Below are 18901 nucleotides of genomic sequence, written 5' to 3'. Positions count from 1 at the left end.
TTAACACTAAATGCACGCACCCCCCGTTAGCAGTTAAAATCAACAATTAAACCAGGTAGCCAACCTAAGAAACCTGAGGATGTTAGAGAGGGGGCCCAGTCCAGCCTCCTCTGATCTCCAAACGGGCTCAAAACGGGCCTGCCCTTGGCCCGGGATTCGCCGGACGCTCGACTGCGCGCGTCCCGTGTTGCGGGAAAGTTGATGTTTTAAATAGGCGTCCTCCGTGAAACCAGCCTCAGGTGCAGACGGTGCTCTTGCCCCTGGGACTTGCAGTCCCTCCTCCAAGCGTCAATCCAGGAGAGCGCAGCGGCACCCGCAAAGCGGGAGTGGCAAAAAGTAGCATGTGTCCTCCGTGAAACCAGCCTCAGGTGCGGGCGGTGCTCTTGCCCCCTGGGACTTGCAGTCCCTCCTCCATGCGCCAATACAGGAGAGCGCAGCGGCTCCTGCAAAGCGGGAGCGGCAAGAAGTAGCATGTTTCTTCGGTGAAACCAGCCTCAGGTGCGGGCGGTGCTCTTGCCCCCTGGGACTTGCAGTCCCTCCTCCAAGCGTCGATCCAGGAGAGCGCACTATTAGTTGCAGCTAAAATTCAATTCATATAGAACTCCACTTTTGCTTTTCACACCACCTTTTTATAATTATTTAAGGCTGTCTTCAGAGGATCTTTGTCTTTTGTATAATGCTAATGCTCTCTCTTTTCCAATTGTCTGCAAACAAGCTTAGCTGCTTTTAGTGACTCACTGTACCATTGGGCGGTTGGTCGGTGGTGAGGTTTGTGATTAGTCAAGGAAATCAATGTATCCAACCTTGTAGTCATTTCTTCATCGAGGATAGTACAGTTAGTTTCGACAGTATTCCTAGGGTCAAAAGAATTTAAAAGTCTGAAAACTGGTAATTTTATGCCAGGCTCTGACCTGATTTCCCGGGGTCCTCATCCAAGAGGGTAGTGTCTGAATATCTAAATCAAAAGGGATTAACACATGATCAGTCCAACAAAGAGGAATGTTCTCATTTATCAAAATTAGACCCTCAAGGAAACGATGTCTAGTGTGTGGGGCCAGGAACCAATTGTTAAAGTCCAACAGTCTCACAGGAACTCCACAGTTCATTACACAGAGAATATGAAGCATCATTTGCCCAGAGATTAAAAGTAAAGAAATTAGAGTGGTCAAGAGCCATATTATCAACAATTTCTATAAAGGAGTGCAAGATCAAGGAATCTGGGAGCCTGATACTTCGAGCCCCTGAGAAGACATTAACACCACCAGTCGTCATGGAGAAGCCTACGTCTTCTATAGCTTCTGATCCATTGATTGCCAACTGGGACAAAATCCCACTTTTCATAGTATAGAATGCCAACTCCCCCCATCCCCGAATCACACAAGGCATGCCTTACCTAGGTCCCCTGCTTACTCAGTGGAAGTTCAGGTTCCGGTAATACACCGGGCGCCCCACTTTCCTTATTCTGAAATCAAATAAATATCCTCTGAATGGGGAGTCATGGCCAGGCGGAGTCCTAACTACTGCTTCGACTAACGGCGTATGAGACTGATTACCAATGGACAAAAGCTGATCTCCCTATAGCTGAGCCTAGATTTTATGAAGGGACCAGTATCCCCCTGGGCCTGCAACACGCCACCGGCTGCCAACCACAACCCTCGGCAAAAAAATATGGATAACTCTGCTCTCCTAGTATAAAGAAGTGTTTGTTTTTATAGATTTATTATACGGGTAAGCATTTTAATTGGGTGTTAATGTAATATTTATGTATACTCTTAAAAAACAGTCTTGGTTTCTAATATTATCAAGTAAAAAAGTATTTTTAAAAAACTACGTTAAATAGCCGAGCAGGTGCCCGTGAAGCACGCGCCAGGTTCCTCAGGGCCAAAGCACGGTTTATAATTCTGATGCCAAGTGAAACAGTGGTAAAGCTCCCTGCACGTTAATGCACATAGGATCCTAACAGAGCAGCCGCCAGCGTCGGACGCTTTATTTACAGTAAGATCTACATTGGGAACAGGAGTGGGGTGGTCATGTTCAATATGCCTCTTTCTGGTGACTTTTTCATGGCTAATTTATTTTTATTTCTTCAGTCTCGCTTCTGGAAAGTTCCCCTTTCTCATGTTATCATTAAGCAGTAATTAGTATTCAAGGGAAATTGGTCTTAACGTATTAAAATTGGTTAAGTGCCTTTAGACCTGTACCAAAGCCAATGTCTTATTGGAAAATGTAATTGGGGACTCTATGTGTGTAATTAATTGAATTACAATTAAGAACTTTCATTAAGCAATATACTAGTGCATTAAAGTAATAAGAGATTCTTGCAGTGCAATTAGCCTTGTGTTCTTGGTTTATCGAGGAAACCTACATCTGCTGCCCTTTGAACGCTAACTTTAGTTAAGCCGATTTAAACACACATATACATATATATTTACATTTTTCTGGTATAAGCAAGCCATTTGTTAAATGATTCGTCTACCAAAAATACATTGGTGCATTCCAAAAATTAGGACTATAAAACATATTGCATTGCATAGCTTACATTACAGCCTTTTGCAACCATGCACAAATAATGCTTTTCAATCAATTTAATGTATTTATTTTAAGACGAATTCCTCTTTTCTGAGACGGATTCTAACGGCCGGTGGCGACCACCCGAGGTATTTTTTATTCTTAAAAATAAAATGCAGTTTTACGTTCTGTCTTTAATTCCAGTCATGAACCCTGTCCCACAGTGTTTGGGGTGTGTGAACAGGTCGAAGAGGGTCACTGGGCCCCAGTGTTGTGTTTAAGCAGTTTGCAACTGATGTCCTGGGGGCACCGCAAACTGGGCCAAGTACAGCCCTTAGCTCTTGCCTCTCAGGGGACCGACGGCGAGCAATCAAAGGCTGCTCCAAGAGGGTTTGTTGGGACAAGAGCTCAGAATTCTCTACCTTCATCCAACAGAGGATCTGTCGTCCAGCCCTCAGCTTGTCCTTTGAATAAAAGAATGCAATTTAATCACACAGCGATACTAACTACTACACAGAGCAATGGGTCAAAATCCTGCTTGCAGTCTTGTTACTGCACAATCCAATGCTCTTCGAACACTCCTCTCCTTCAGGGAATGGAGTTTCCCATTCAGGGAATGGAGTTTCCCAGCATCTAACTGGGGACACTAAGCTGGATTAACAGAGGCGCAGTTCACTCGGTCACTCCAAAGGCAACAGTTCAGCTTGCATTTCACTTCTTGAGATGCTCATAAAGAAAGTCTTCGTTCATGCAGACAGCCTCAGCCTACTACTCATTCGCACATAGTTCTAAAGTCCAGCGGCTCCCTCCATCTGGGGCGGTGCAGGATGGGCCTGTGAAGCAGTCCTGCTCCCGTGGCAAAGGCTTCTGAGCTGCCAGGGCTGCAACAACAGCCTCAGTTGGAGATTGAAGGCTTCAGGGATTTCTGTGCAGCAGCTCCTCCTGCAGCTGTCCTCTTCTGTATTTGTGGCCTGCTTCGCCGCGGTGCAAATGGGATGCAGAGATTGCAGTTGCGGCCTGTGCGAGTGCAACCTGGGCGTCCATTCATTTGCGACATAGGCACCCTCCTCAAGACCAATCCCAGTGGACCCTTGGCGTTGATAGAGCGCTCAGGCTCCGGCGTCAGCAGCAGCTCCGGTCTATCAGGCACTGCTCAATACTTGGTTTCTGTAGAAGGCACGATGCGGGTCCTGACTAGAACTGTTAATGGAGACCAGGAGACCCCTTCCACACACTGGTCCCTCCTGACTTTGCTCTCTGGCAGTGCCTTGCTCCCTCTGGCTGTCCCCCACATTGGTATTACAGTGGACTTCTCCTCCTGGACAGTCCCGTCTCCTTGATCAGCAGGCAGACCCCAGAGAGACCCTTATATCCTCCAGCAGAATGCGCAGAAATCAAGTGATGTCCCATTACCTCTGAAAGACTTGTTGTCATACAAACGCCTCCTTTGCTGGTCTTGAAAATCTTGGGAATACAACATATGTTCCAGTTAGAGGGCCTGGATCCACTGTCTTAGGTGTCAGGGTTGATTTGGGTTGCTTTTCTTTCAGGTGTAATTTTCCTGCTGCTCCTGAGACACCGCATTTGTGCAAGGTGATGGCTCTGACATCAGGTAGCAATGATTCTGGCTCCAAGCAGGAGTATTAAAAACAAGGGCACTTTGAAGAGTACAATCTCTGCACCTGGTTTGTCATTGGCCTTCCTGAAGTAATAATCAGAAACATAACAGTCTCTGCCTATAAGCGGCCTCACCTCGAACTGGAGAAAGTGCCATCTGATCACTGACCCCCACCATTTAGCAAACGGCAGTACTCCGGAAGAGCTAGTCAGATGCCCTTTGCCAACAAGCTCCACGTTGAATTTCTAAGAGGAGCTCCGTCTCCATCCTCCTTCACTTCAGTGCCTGCATCTCCTCCCTTCAGCCACAGGATTGCTGTCCTTACATCTTCTAATGTCTGGGGAAAGTGTATTGACCATCTTTTGTGTGCCATGCTAACCCAGAAAAGGCACGCAATCCTGCAATCATACATGTATCACACACATACTGCCCATTCACGCGCTGAACATGCACAAGGAACGTCTGCACAAGGATCTAACATTTACATATCGCAGAAGGTTACATGGCATGGTCTCATGGTCTGGAGACCACGTGCTTCGGGACACAATATCCCTTATGTCTACAAACGTAATAATGTACACTCTAAAGTCGATTCGCTGTTCATGTATCAACGTGTCACAAATATGTTGGCATGCTCCCTCACACGGTTTCAATTTATTCACCGTTACCCATTCGTTAGATAACATGTCAGAGAGGCAATGTTGCCTATGCCCAGAGCTACCAACTTTGGAACTAGGGAAGCAGGTTTGAGTTTCGGTGTTGGCTCAACATCCTGTGGTTCTGAGCAAATCACTTAATAGCCCCGGCCTAAAAATAATGAAACGGGTCCTGCGTAAACTAAACGGTGCTCATGTAAAGCGCTCCAATGCCCATTGGCTGCGTTTGTGCTATATAAAACTGGGGAAAAACATTTAATGCAAAGAACATTCGATACAGGAACACTAGTGAGCCCACTGTCTATATAGTCCCATCACATATTACAATATATCACCTTTGTTTAACCAATGTTTGGTCCTAAATCTACCAGATTTAAAACCAAAAATTTGCACTCAGCATCTGTTACCTAGATCACATACAAACTATTTGGTAATTTTGCAAAGTTTGCTCTACAGCCTTGCCTAATTGGGTAGTTAGTTGCTACATACTAAGAGTCACATTCTACTTATGTGTGTAGTATTCTGTAAAGATACATTATTGGTGTGACTGGACTGAACTTAGAAAATGTCCCCCTAGCCTATCTTTACAATCAATTGTAATTTCATACATCTGTTTGCACAAGTCGGTATGTACTGAGGGATCACGACACCAGTCTAATGTGGTAGAAGCCCCTTTTTCTCTTGATTCCGCATTTGTACATGCATTGCTTGCAAACAGTATTTGTAAAGGTCTGTGTTTATATGCATTGGCACTGGCACGGTTTGCCCCTGGAATATTGAAGACACAAGATCAATGGGACACAATATTGAGAACAGAAAATAAAATATTGACAGATAAGTCTAGATTTTCTCTGCCTTACTCCACACATATGCAGTGCTCCAATTGAGCCGGTGGTTTCCAGTGTTTGGCACCGGCACGTAATTGTCTGCACCAGCACCTATGTCAGTCTGCCACCTGGTGGCACTGTTTGTCTAATTTAGAGATGAGTATATCAACAACAGTTTTCTCATTCAGTATGCATTAAAAAAATACTATCTGCTGCCCCAGCTAATGTTATAGTGCTGGGTGGGCTGAATTGTCACACTTGTAGGAGTTTGGCAGTTAGTACTTGTGTTGGTTCCGTCAATGACGGTGCAGGCAGGAGCAGTGGGTGGTCCAAGCTCCATTGGACTCCTGGCGAGGGCCCTGGCACTATTCCTTTTTTTTTTTATACAAATTAAGCACGCATGTATGTACCTACTGTTGTCTTCAAGATATATGAAGGTAGGAATAGTACATCTATACTTCCATGTATGCTCTTACCTTTCAATACTTGGTCCATCTATAGCCTGTCCTCAATGTTCTTGTATCACAATATTGTTGGTGTTGATGTGTCCGAAGTACAATCCACTGGCACTTGCCGCGACCTAAACATGCTACCATATATGTGCTCGCATCAAAAATGTTACATTTGAAAACGGACTACTGCATATCATTTTAATAGAAGAGTACAGGGTTGTCCTATTAGGCAGATGCAGAAGTCCTGATTGTTAGTCTGCATCTCAGGAATATACCATTGTTATTGGTGTAAATAACATGCACTCTTTGCTTTGAACTACTGTAACCTGAAGAAAGTTGAATTACACGAGGATGACTAAAAAAAGAATAAAGAATGTAAAGGAAAAAATACAATCTTCGGCCCAGCAGACAGGGCAAGAGGTGCACTCCTGTTTAAGCTGATGTGCACATGTGATCAGGCAAAATGTCTTCACTCGCCATGCAGGAAAACCAGTTGTTGAAGTGTGGTGACCCAATGCACCATGCCTTTTGCTGTGGTGGGTGGGAAAACATCTTAATTGCAATTGCTACAGACCATGGATGAAGAAGGCGGAGCCAAAACCCTTCTATGTATGTATGTTTATATGTATATATTTTTTTACTTATGAAATGTTTTGAATGATGAGGATGGCTAGTCTGCTTTTTGATTTCAACTTTTTTTAAATGATTTTTACACATATATTCGTCAACGCTTTGTCATTACAGGGTGGCAGCCCAAACTGGCTGTGTTGTAGACAATACAGTTACACACAGTATGTATGTTAGGCTGTCCCGCTATGAGAATAAAAATGAGAGAAAAGTCTGTTTGCCTCGCAGCGAGACTCAAAGGGAAGACTTTCAGTCTGTGGGAGAAAATATATTTCTGTAGAGCTGGCAGTGACTGGCTGCAGGCCTGGTCCTGGGTGTCTGTTCCACCGTGAGATCAGTGGAATCAGTCTTGTGAAGCAGTCCACAGTGATGGTGGGCATCTTCAGTGGGATGGCCGTAGGTGCGCCCCTCTTCTTAGATGTGATGCCTGTGAGTGTCGGAAGGATAGAAGCAACTTGCTTTTCAAAGGCGTGTTTTTTCATTTGTGCAAGGAGCCCTGGGAGGCGTCCACGACAACCTTTGGATCAAGACACAGCAATATGCTCAGGATTCTTATCTGGATGGTGGCGACGTCATCCCAGTTTTCACTCTTGCACCAATGAGGATCATCCTTCCTCACTCCTCTACAAAGGACTCGAAAAATGCAATGACTTATTACCACCAACCCTTAGCGCCGTGCGAAACCTGCGGCGTGGGATGCACAATAGGACTGAGGTGCCCCACGCAGCATCTCACATGGTGCAAAAACTCAACATCTCCAAGTGTCGGTGGACCACAAGAAGCCAAGATCTCACCAGGTCGTAGACGTAGGGCAGGCCTTTTCCATGTAGGCGCCCAGGATGTAGACCATTCCCCCACCCCGTGACATAGGGTTGCATCTTCCGCCTATGATTCTGGGAGATCTAAGCAATCCCTCAAAGCGTTCTTTATCTACCCAGTAAAGGCCACGCTCACCCTCATCTTCTGGGCGATCTGAAATGTCCCCCTTCCAGCTCTTGCACCCTGATGCCTCCGCGCCTCACACCCACGCTAACAACACGAGTGAGCAAGCTTTTATTGTGACTCTCAGACTCAAACCAAGGGAGTAGAAGGAACATAGTTTAAATTGCAGAACAGAATATTTCACTCTTCAAATTTCAAAATTAACACGAATCATGCCCCAAGGGTAGCAGTGTTAGCGATTTCAGTTAATTCCAACTTTCCAATTTGTCAAAATTAATAAACATATATATAAAAAATGAGAGGCCTTTTGTAGGTGATTACATCACTTTTGGAGTGCCGCAAAAAACATTCCCCATCGCACCTGCCAGAAGCGAAAAATCACTGTTTTCATTAATCTCCACTTGTAAATTTAGGGCTGGGGACTGGCAGTTGCTGCTGCTTTTAGGGCTGCATTAGCTGGTGTGTGAAACAAAAAGTGCCATTCCTCAGTATCTCCTGCAAGAAGCTAAATCAATTTTCACCATATTTATGCACCACTTTATCTAAAAGCTTCTGAATTGTCATTTGCTGCTGGGATGCTTTATTAGCAGCTGGCACAGGAATCACTTTGTTAAAAATTGTATGTCACGTACGCTCATTTTTAGATTGGTTTTAGTCCACATCCATAAAATGAAAAGAAATTCAGGTATTTCATCAATCTTTTGAGTAATTGCCTTTTTAGTTTAATGGGAAATTACTTTTCCTAAGTTCGTGGTCGTCGCAAACACCTCGTTTTCCGAACGCTGCACATGCCATGTTTTTGGGCGTGTAATTACGTAGATTTGTACTGATAGGGTTTGCATGTTGCTGCACAAGGCCGTTCACAAAGGCAGAAGGTATGGCGTATCGGTTCCCAGATGGTGCCAACATGGGGTATGCTCCCTGGGAAACATGGAACGAGATGTTCTGTGTGAGAGAGCAGAAGCCGTCTCCAGGAGGGGCAGCGAAACTTCAGTAGACCTGGCTCACCAAAACACGAGGAGGCTGAAGTCCTGTGTGACCTTCTGAGGACGGTCAAACAAGTGTCTGAACAATGTGTTGGTCACGTAGTCAGTCAGTGCACCAAAGGATGCACTTAGGCATCAACACGCGGAGCCAGAGGTGTACAGAGGTGTTCATTGGTACACCTCCAAAAACCGCCACTGGACAGCTTTGAAAGTAATATCTCCTGATGTCTAAGTAGACATTGGCTTTGAAGTTGGGGTTTGTGTTGAGGCTCGAGCTCTGCAAGTGAGGGGAGGGGGGGTTGTTCCATAATGTAGTATCGACACTCCCATGAGAATATGTTTACATTGGAAGAACATAGTGCTCGGAAGGATACTTGGGCACGTGGAGGTATCCTTATTCTTTTTTGTAAATGGGCACAATACACAAGTTATATATTAATTGCACAAATATGGTGTGCTTCCCCAGTTATGTGCTGGAAATGGGACCTGTAACTATTAATGCAAGAAAAAGAGAAGCAATTATGAGATCTGAAAACATTTTTTTTTTAAAACAGTGTGGGAGGAAGGCATGGGTATAATTGCATCGAGAGATCAAGACAAAAGGCGAACACTGTAATAAGGTCTGAGAGATACCCAGGTAGAGCGGAGTCTCATTCAAGTCATGAGGTTGTGTTGTGGGTCCCAGGGTGGGCTCATCTTCTCTTATGGTTGGCTATTTCATAAACATCCAGCTGTGGATGTGTAATGTTGGTGTCTGAAGGTGGAGGACTTTGCTAATGGCTAAGGTGTCTTCTAGGTCGAGAGGCATGCCCATTGGGTGTTTGTGTGTGGGGTTGGGGGGGTTCTTGGTGGGATCTCCTGTTGGATATCCTTATAGCCATCTACATGGTGTATCTTTAAGGCACGGGTATCAAGGTCAAAGGATGTCCTCTGGACCAGACCAATCCTCTTAATGTTGGGAAGTGAAGCCAAAGGGTTAAGTAGAACTCGGAAGGCTACCCAAGCCTTAGGAGCACAATCAAAGTGGGGACAGTTTGAGTTGCATCAGTTTTCAAACTTGTACCCGGAAAACATCTAACCTACTAAAATGGTTGCAGTAACGCTCACGTTTAGTTTGCATTCCATACATCGCCGAGTCTGACTCCTACTAATGCTGCTCCCTGCAGACCATCACTAAGGCTGTCGTAATGAATGGATCAATTTCATCTGGATCAGTAACTCAAGATGGAGTTTGTTCTGAATGTCTCTGGGTCCGGGTTATCGGGTCTGCAAACGTCAGATGCAGTAATACTGGTCCTGTAGACAAATGACAGTTCTCCATGCTGCAGACAGCAACACAGCCCATTCCCCGCCTGACCCCTGCAATTGCCTTGGGGGGAGCAGACATTGCTCCTCCAGACATGCTGAAGCTTGCCCTGACAACCTCATACCCCCCCATACTCTCGGGGCCCCCGTCCCACCAGCCCTCTGCATACCCTTTGTCTGCTCTGAGAGCAGATGGAAATATCATGGTTTACTCCCCTTGCACACCATTTTGAACTCAAGTTCTATTACCTCAGTTTGTGATAAAAAATCTTTTTTATTTTTTTCGGAGATACAATTTTTGAAATGTTTAAAGAATGCAGCATGTTTTGGTATAACACATGGGTTTCCACAATTTGGACACGTCAGGATTTGAGGAGTTCTGAAGCATGTTGAGAACTCCACTTAAGTCCCCTTGGGTGATGAGATCAGATCAGTAGTTATTATTGGTTTTGTAGCGAACTTTTCTTTGTATGTGATTTCTTAGCCCTGAAGAATTCGCGAAATATGCAACGAAACACGTGTTGGCTGAGATCGGATACATTTTACAGAGAAGAACCATAAAAGAAGTGGACATCAACTTAATGTGTACATTACTGTCATTGTTGATTGTTAAAAGCATGTGCTGGGAATATAGTAGTCAGGCTTCAGATTATCCTGCACCACAAAGACCGCTACCTAACCATGCCATTTTGACCACAAATGAGGATGACTTCTGCTTCCTGATATTGCTGACCCTTTCTGTTGGCTTTCACTCAGTCGACCTTCCGCCCAGAATCCACACCCTGGAGTCCCCAGTGGGTTTCACTGGCAATGTCGTTTAGTGGTTCTCCTTCTACCTTTCCAACCGACACCAGTTCATTCACACACCTTGCCAAGAACTAAAAACAATAAATGAGTAGGACAAACCCCGCTCAGTGGCTTCCTCCTTCACCCCTTCAAACCTAAACTTTCACCAAATGCCAAGTAGTTTGGATTCACCCTGGACTCCAACCTCACTCTCAATGAACATATTGTCAGAAAAGAAAGTGAAATTGTTTAATCAGGAAGCAACTTTAGAACTGCAGCTCAAGTCCTCGTATTCTCTCATCCGGATGGTGGTAATGCCCTGCTCTATGGTCTCCCAGACTCCACAGTGGAATCGCTTATGGGCATCGTCCCAGCTGAAGTACGTCTCATCCAGAGTCTGAAGAAATATGATAGCTTGACTCCAGTCCTGATGGAATTCCATTGGCTCCCTTGCCGGCCCGCACAATCTTCAAAACCAGCTACACCATTTACAAAGCAATCACGACAGCATCCCGTCGATGGTGGCTCTCGGCACACCTGTAGTAAGGACACCATCAGACTGCAGACTACAACGTGTAAAAAGAAGGCAGCAGGCCATTTCAATCTGTGCACCCAGGATCTGGAACAGCATCTCTGTATCCATCAAGTCGGCCCCAACGCGGCTCAAATCTAGGAAAGAGTTGAAGACGCACCTCTTTAAAGAACACTACATTGCAATACAGAAACAGTCAACTTCTCCGATCACTGATTGACTGTATCTTTGCTTTTGTCCCTGGGCTAAGCTTCTCTGCCTTTTGGCTGGGTTTTCCCTATACTAATATCCCACACATAGATACGTACTTACATCATTCATATGTGGATATGGAGGGATAAGCACACATCTCACCTTCGGGGACATAAATCAGTCTCGTGTGTCCAGAACACATCTCCAGTAAAGTGATAGGGACCCAGAGGGACAGCTTTGTTCATGGTTCACGATCCCGCTGAGAGATTTGAGAATCTCTGCTCCCTCCTAACAGTCAAAAGCTGTATGTGATAAGCGGCACTCATTCAGTGATATAAAATGCTACGGTGATGAGCAAAAAATGCATAGTTGACCTGAAAGTGATGTTGATTGTATGTCGCTTCCAACGATGATGAACACAAGCGCGAACCTTTGGCCACTGCATAGTTAATGTGACAGCCGTTGACCGGAGTCGTCGTGCTCTGTCTTCCAGCCAGCAACTCTCCCCTGTAAGGTCCATAAGCATGGAAAGTATCCCTGTAGCCCCATCTCTTATTTATAGATTCCTCTTCCTGCTAAATGCATGATCGCGAAGGATGTTGTATTCGCTGTTCATAAATTGCACGGGTAAGCACCATCAAAACCTGGCGCTAGTGCATTTACAGATTGTAATGCATGCCCCAGGTGCATTAGAAGGCACACCGCCAAATGTACTCTTTCAGTCCACTGCTATAATCCACACCAAGATCACTGTCTTCGGGGAAGGGTGCCGTCTGCCCCATACCTAGGTCTCTCATGGGTATTCTTGTTCTGCCACTTCCCAGCTTGAGTGTTCTGGCCAGAGGTTAAACCCTTGACTGCTCTGATGAAGGTAGAGGAACAAGCATTCGCCTTTACAAAAGACCAGAACATACAACATGAAGAGAACACAGAGTCATGAAAATATATTTTCATTTGCCTTAGCAAATCAGCATTTACCATGAAGCCTTGTTGGCTCTCAAGGAAGCTTTGCTCTTAACCCCTTCGAAGCTAATGACGAGCTGGGCTCGTCATGGCGCTTACCTGCCGTGCGCGGATGACAAGGCCAGCTCGTCATGAATTATGGTGATTGTGGTTTTTTAGCGCAGGACGGGAAAACGCCTAGCAGCCATGTGGTTAAGCTACTATCTGTTTCTGGTTGCCTTTTTGTTCCTTTGTTCTAATCATTGTCAATGCGAGGTGCAAAGTCCCTGGTGTTAGCCCCCTTTATGAGTCAGTGAAGCTTTGTTACTCCAAGGCAGGCCTTGTACGTGTGATCCACTGGATGCTAGGTGCGATCCTTGGAGATTGTATTTTACACGGATGTGATCTTGTTGCATCAGGAGATCAGAGAGTACATACCGCGTTACTACATCACAGCTCGAGTAGAACTTGGCACCACGAACATGTCTCCATTTATTCACTGCAGCAAGTATTCTGGCAAACGGAATGGGGTGATTGCGCCCTCTGAGGTTTCACCCAAGCAGCTTGGAGCCACCCAGCCTGTGTGCAACTTTTCAATTCATAGGGGTAGTCAACTTTTGCATGTGCAGAAACACAAGGTTGTGTGCTCTGACGTGTTAACTGCTCCAAAGGAATCCAGCCATGCTTCTTGACTTGCCTACAGGTCATGGAGGCTCTTGGGTAGAGGGCACTCTATGATTTGTTCCCACTTTTCAGATCACATCATTGTAGTTTGAGATGGTAGGACCTGCTTCTCTCCAGCATCCGCTCTCACGCATAATGCCTGCACCACTCACCGTGCATTGAATGTCAGTCTAATGGAGGAATCTGGCTTTCATTCGCCACCCACTCCAAACATATACCTGATTCTCGGAAGTATTCTCATTGGGGCTTATTTTCAGTGATTAACTTGTTTGTTTTTTTAAAAGGAAAAGATTAGGATCCAAGGTAATTCAAAGGAGTCGACCGCAGCTGGCACCACCCACCACTCCTGCCATTGTTGCTTAACACCAGTGTCAGAATTTCCCACTGACAATCACACTCCCAACAACTGTGACATTATGGACTATTCCAGGTCACCTTAAGGCCAAAATGATAGCCTGGAAGTGATAGATTCATCCTTCTTTTCTAAAGCGTTTATTAAATAGTTACATTCTGCACTGATAAACTCTGCTTAAATTTAGACACAGTGGTGCCATGTGATGAATTGCTAGACAGTAGCGGCTGCTAAGGGGCAATAGAGGTGGGGGAGGGGGGTAAAGAAAAGGGAAACAACATTATTTCACTTAACTACCGGCCGCAGGCTCTCCAATGCCCTCTTTGGTCGAAGCACACAAGCTCCTAGACTCCCCTAAGCCAATCATGACGCTGATGTCATCAGCATGACAGCAGTGTCATGATTGGTCTGAGCGGCCTGTTTCGGTGCTCAGACAGGTAGTGGGAGCCTGTGCATGTTCTCCACCCGGCTGTGCAATAGTGTGCATGTCTGTTTGCTCAAGACGGCCGGCCAAACTGTGATGCACCCTTAGAAAATGCCCATCACTCTGCTCTGTGGGCAGCTCAGCCGCAACTTCAGAGTTAGTACTGAAAAATAAAATGCTAATAACATGGTATTATTATCATATTTTCTTTTTCTGTAGGGCGATGCTCCTCCGCCTTAGTGGAGGAGCCGCCACTGTTGCCATAAATCCATGCTGGTGTTTAGAAATCAGTGTCTGTGCTGGCAAACAGCAGCACAAATTAAGCATGCTGGAGTCTGTAAACATTGCAGGACATCAAGGAAACTGTTTGTAAAATCCCTTTTATTATTAGTTGTTTTGACCATTTTTACATGCATCTGTTAGCTGCTGGAATATATTTTTATTGTGCTATTTCAGAATTTGTCCAAAACCCTACTCAGACTTCCATACCACTCAATACGTGTTGTTAGTTTCACATCCGTTCTTTACTGCCATTTAGCACGCAAATCTTTGACAGCAGGAGCTCGTGCAGCTGAGTTCACCGACAAACCCTCTAGTTCAAAAGCAGGCTACAGCATGTTATGTATTCACATTCTCCTTTTAAGACATTCCAGGTGGTGTTTTAAGATTAACTGGATCCCGTTTTCCCTCCTAGGTTCTAGAGGCGAGGAGTGTTCTGAAGAAGATCCTCAGATTGATTTGGCTACAATGCAAGACATGCTGAGCAGCCACCATTACAAGTCCTTCAAGGTCAGCATGATCCACAGACTGCGGTTCACAACCGACGTACAGCTAGGTGAGTCTGTCTGTTCTGAAGGGACTCAACGTATCAAGATATCCATAAACTATTGGACTCAATGTATCAAGGTATCCATAGACTTCGATTCACAACCGACGTACAGCTAGGTGAGTCTGTCTGTTCTGAAGGGACTCAACGTAAACAGGTATCCATAGTCTATGGGACTCTACATATTAAGGTATCCATAGACTATGGGACTCAACGTATCAAGATATCCATAGACTATGGGACTCCATGTTTAAAAGCATCCATAGACTTCGATTCACAACGGACGAACAGCTATGTAAGTCTGTATGTTCTGAAGGGACTCTGCGTATCACAGTATCCATAGACTTCGATTCACAACCGGCGTACGCTAGGTGAGTCTGTCTGTTCTGAAGGGACACAACATATCAAGGTATCCATAGACTGTGGGACTCAACGTATCAAGGTATCCATAGATTATGGGACTCAACGTATCAAGGTATCCACAGACTGCGATTCACAACCGACGTACAACTAGTTGAGTCTGTCTATCTGTTCTGAAGGGACTCACATATCAAGGTATCCATAGACTGAGATTCACAACAGACGTACAGCTAGGTGAGTCTATTTTGATGCGACTCAACGTATCAAGGTATCCATAGACTATGGGACTCAACTCATCAAGGTATCCATAGACTATGGGACTCAACATATCAAGGTATCCATAGACTATAGGACTCAACGTATCAAGGTATCCATAGACTAAGGGACTCGACGTATCAAGGTATACATAGACTTGGGGTACATGTCACAGTGAAAAAAATGGTAGTTAACCAACGGGGGCAAAAAACGTAGTTTTATTTAAAGACACTCTCCCACACTAATAGTGACACCTGGTCTCATTTTGGTCCCTACAAATCAGGATGGGCTCTTCTGTCAATCATGGTTGTTCGTTGGCGTCATTAGACCTTCCCTACCTCCTGTCTAAGCGTTCAGTGTGCCAAATGCTCAGCCTTGTAAGATTGTGTTTCTAGAGTCCTATGTCTGGTTACCATTCCATGTAAGTAGTGTTTACGGTGGGTTGTGTGCTCTTTTTCAGACTTCCCTTGTGCTATCTGTGGTATGATTGGGTGAAGTAGGCTTTCCCTCCATCCGTGTGTTTTCAGGGGCTGTCTGAGTTGTAGTGACTTTCAGTGAGTCCGAATCTGCCCATCATTTCTTGCCAGCTCTTGGCACATCCTTGGCAGGCACACCAGTCGGGGAGATAAGGGGTGCAAAAAATAAGCTACCATTGGTAAAGTCAAAAGTTCTGGAGTTGGCTGCCAACCTATTCCCTTTGTGAATACTTGCTTTGTTTTCACATGAAAGCCCCAATGTCATTGGTGCAACACCAGGCCAGTGGATAAAGAGTGGTGGCTGAAAGCCCCGATGTCATTGACACAATACCAGACCAGTGGATGAAGAGGGGTGGCTGAAAGCCCCAATGTCATTGGCGCAACACCAGGACAGTGGATGAAGAGGGGTGGCTGAAAGCCCGATGTCATTGGCGCATTGCCAGGCCAGTGGATGTAGAGGGGTGGCTGAAAGCCCCAATGTCATTGGCGCAACACCAGGCCAGTGGATGAAGAGGGGTGGCTGAAAGCCCCGGTGTCATTGGCGCAACACCAGGCCAGTGGATGAAGAGGGGTGGTTGAAAGCCCCAATGTTATTGGCGCAACACCAGGCCTGTGGATGAAGAGGGGTGGCTGAAAGCCCCAATGTCATTGGGCCAACTCCAGGCCCGTAGATGAAGAGGGGTGGCTGAAAGCCCCAATGTCATTTGCGCAACACAAGGCCAGTGGATGAAGCGGGGTGGCTGAAAGCCTGATGTCATTGGAGCAACACCACAACAGTGGATCAAGAGGGGTAGCTGAAAGCCCAATGTCATTGGCGCAACGCCAGGCCAGTGGATGAAGAGGGGTGGCTGAAAGCCCAACGTCATTGGTGCAACGCCAGGCCAGTGGATGAAGAGGGGTGGCTGAAAGCCCTGATGTCATTGGCACAACGCCAGGCCAGTGGATGAAGAAGAGGTGGCTGAAAGCCCCGAAGCAATTGGCACAACACCAGGCCAGTGGATGAAGAGGGGTGGCTGAAAGCCCCTAAGCCATTGGCGCAACACCAGACCAGTGGATGAAGATGGGTGGCTGAAAGCCCCGAAGCCATTGGCGCAACACCAGACCAGTGGATGAAGAGGGGTGGCTAAAACAGTTTGAAGCGAGCTGTCCCTCCAGTCTCTCCTTGACTGTATCTCTGCCTTTGGCCATGTAGAGCCCTCCTTTGGGCTAGGTTCGCGCTGTACAAAGACCACATGAGATGGATCTACACACACTCAACCTTAGAAAGTTCAGCCGTGCTAGTGTGCAAAGGAAGAAATGCCTTAATAAAGCTCTGGGCGCGTTGACCAGTGGCGACCTTAATTGCCACTATCGAGAGTTATAGGGAGAAAATCATCTTAATAACCGATATATGCATTCATTTGGTTGTGATAACAATTCGAAGCCAGTTGGTTGCATTTTTAACTTTTGGTTTATCTGCTATGGGGACTCTCTCACACCTTCTCTCTCTCTCACCCTCGCCCCGCCTCTCGCCATGCAGATGACATCATGGCTACACCCACAGGCCTTGCTCCTTCGTTCATTGTTATATGGCTAATGGATTGCATTGATTGCCATCACTTAATTAGCAGCGGTAAGATAAGTCAGTACAGATGTTTATGAAAACACTTTATATATTGGAAGCAGTGAGCCTGGGGGTTTGAAGATTCCAGCAGTGTGAACTTGAGGGGGTGATCCATCGGAGAGAAGGGCTGCCAGGGGTCGCCAACCCTCTGTGGTCAGTACCACAAACGCGGGCATTGTTCTGTTAGCCCTTCCAGGGTCACAGAGCAGTTCTTGAACAGTGTCTGCCAGGGCAGAGTGTATAAAGGGGTGCCGCTCTCCCTTCTGCACAGGGTCAGCGCCTTCGCTGCCGAAGAAGGGAGGCGATATGTTTCCTGTAAGAGCCATCCTCCCCTGCCCATTTATCTGCCGTGATCTGTCATGACCTTTTCAAAGGCTCCCTGCTGACAGCTTCCAGATACACCGAGTCAAACTTCACTGCAAGCGAGCTGTCCCTGTGACCGTCAGCAGAAGAAAACATTGCCTCATCGGCTGTCCTCCAGCACAACCCATAAATCCTTCCCCGACGAGACAGGTCCAAAGAAGCTGGGAGCAGGCCACTAATATGTGTGTAATTGTCTGGATGGAGTCTACACTTCTGGGAGGGTTAGCATAGCTGAGGAGTTGGTCTGCTTGCAGAAGGGGGACTGAATGTTTGAATGAGGCCTGCACATGTTTACTCTGCAGTATTGTCTGAATAGAGTGCACACTTCTGGAAGGGTTAGCATAGCTAAGAGGCTGGTCTGCCTGCAGAAGTGGGGACTGAATGTTTGAATGAGGCCTGCACATGTTTACTCTGCAGTATTGTCTGGATAGAGTGCACACTTCTGGAAGGGGTATTATAGCTAGGAGGCTGGTCTGCCTGCAGAAGGGGGGACTGAATGTTAGAATAAGGACTGCACATGTTTACTCTGCAGTATTGTCTGAATAGAGTGCACACTTCTGAAAGGGGTATTATAGCTAGGAGGCTGGTCTGCCTGCAGAAGGGGGGACTGAATGTTTGAATGAGGCCTGCACATGTTTACTCTGCAGTATTGTCTGGATAGAGTGCACACTTCTGGAAGGGTTAGCATAGCTAAGAGGCTGGTCTGCCTGCAGAAGGGGAGGACTGAATGTTTGAATGAGGCCTGCACATGTTTACTCTGCAGTATTGTCTGGATAGAGTGCACCCTTCTGGAAGGGTTAGCATAGCTAAGAGGCTGGTCTGCCTGCAGAAGGGGAGACTGAATGTTTGAATGAGGCCTGCACATGTTTACTCTGCAGTATTGTCTGAATAGAGTGCACACTTCTGGAAGGGTTAGCATAGCTAAGAGGCTGGTCTGCCTGCAGAAGGGGAGGACTGAATGTTTGAATGAGGCCTGCACATGTTTACTCTGCAGTATTGTCTGGATAGAGTGCACCCTTCTGGAAGGGTTAGCATAGCTAAGAGGCTGGTCTGCCTGCAGAAGGGGAGACTGAATGTTTGAATGAGGCCTGCACATGTTTACTCTGCAGTATTGTCTGGATAGAGTGCACCCTTCTGGAAGGGTTAGCATAGCTAAGAGGCTGGTCTGCCTGCAGAAGGGGAGAC

At 46.1% G+C, this 18901-nt stretch overlaps 1 protein-coding gene across 2 annotated transcripts in view; it reads left to right on the top strand.

Moving 5' to 3' along the window:
- Positions 1-18901, top strand: part of MAPKAP1 (MAPK associated protein 1) — a 928195-nt gene that overhangs the window by 756036 nt on the left and 153258 nt on the right. For both annotated transcript variants that reach the window (XM_086924702.1, XM_086924701.1), the window contains one exon: positions 14528-14668. In XM_086924702.1, coding sequence (XP_086780828.1) covers positions 14528-14668 — 141 coding nt within the window. The remainder of the gene's footprint in view (positions 1-14527; positions 14669-18901) is intronic.

Source organism: Lissotriton vulgaris, chromosome 5 (genome assembly GCF_964263255.1).
Source record: "Lissotriton vulgaris chromosome 5, aLisVul1.2, whole genome shotgun sequence".
Classification (NCBI taxonomy): domain Eukaryota; kingdom Metazoa; phylum Chordata; class Amphibia; order Caudata; family Salamandridae; genus Lissotriton; species Lissotriton vulgaris.
This window is presented reverse-complemented; position numbering and strand designations above follow the sequence as displayed.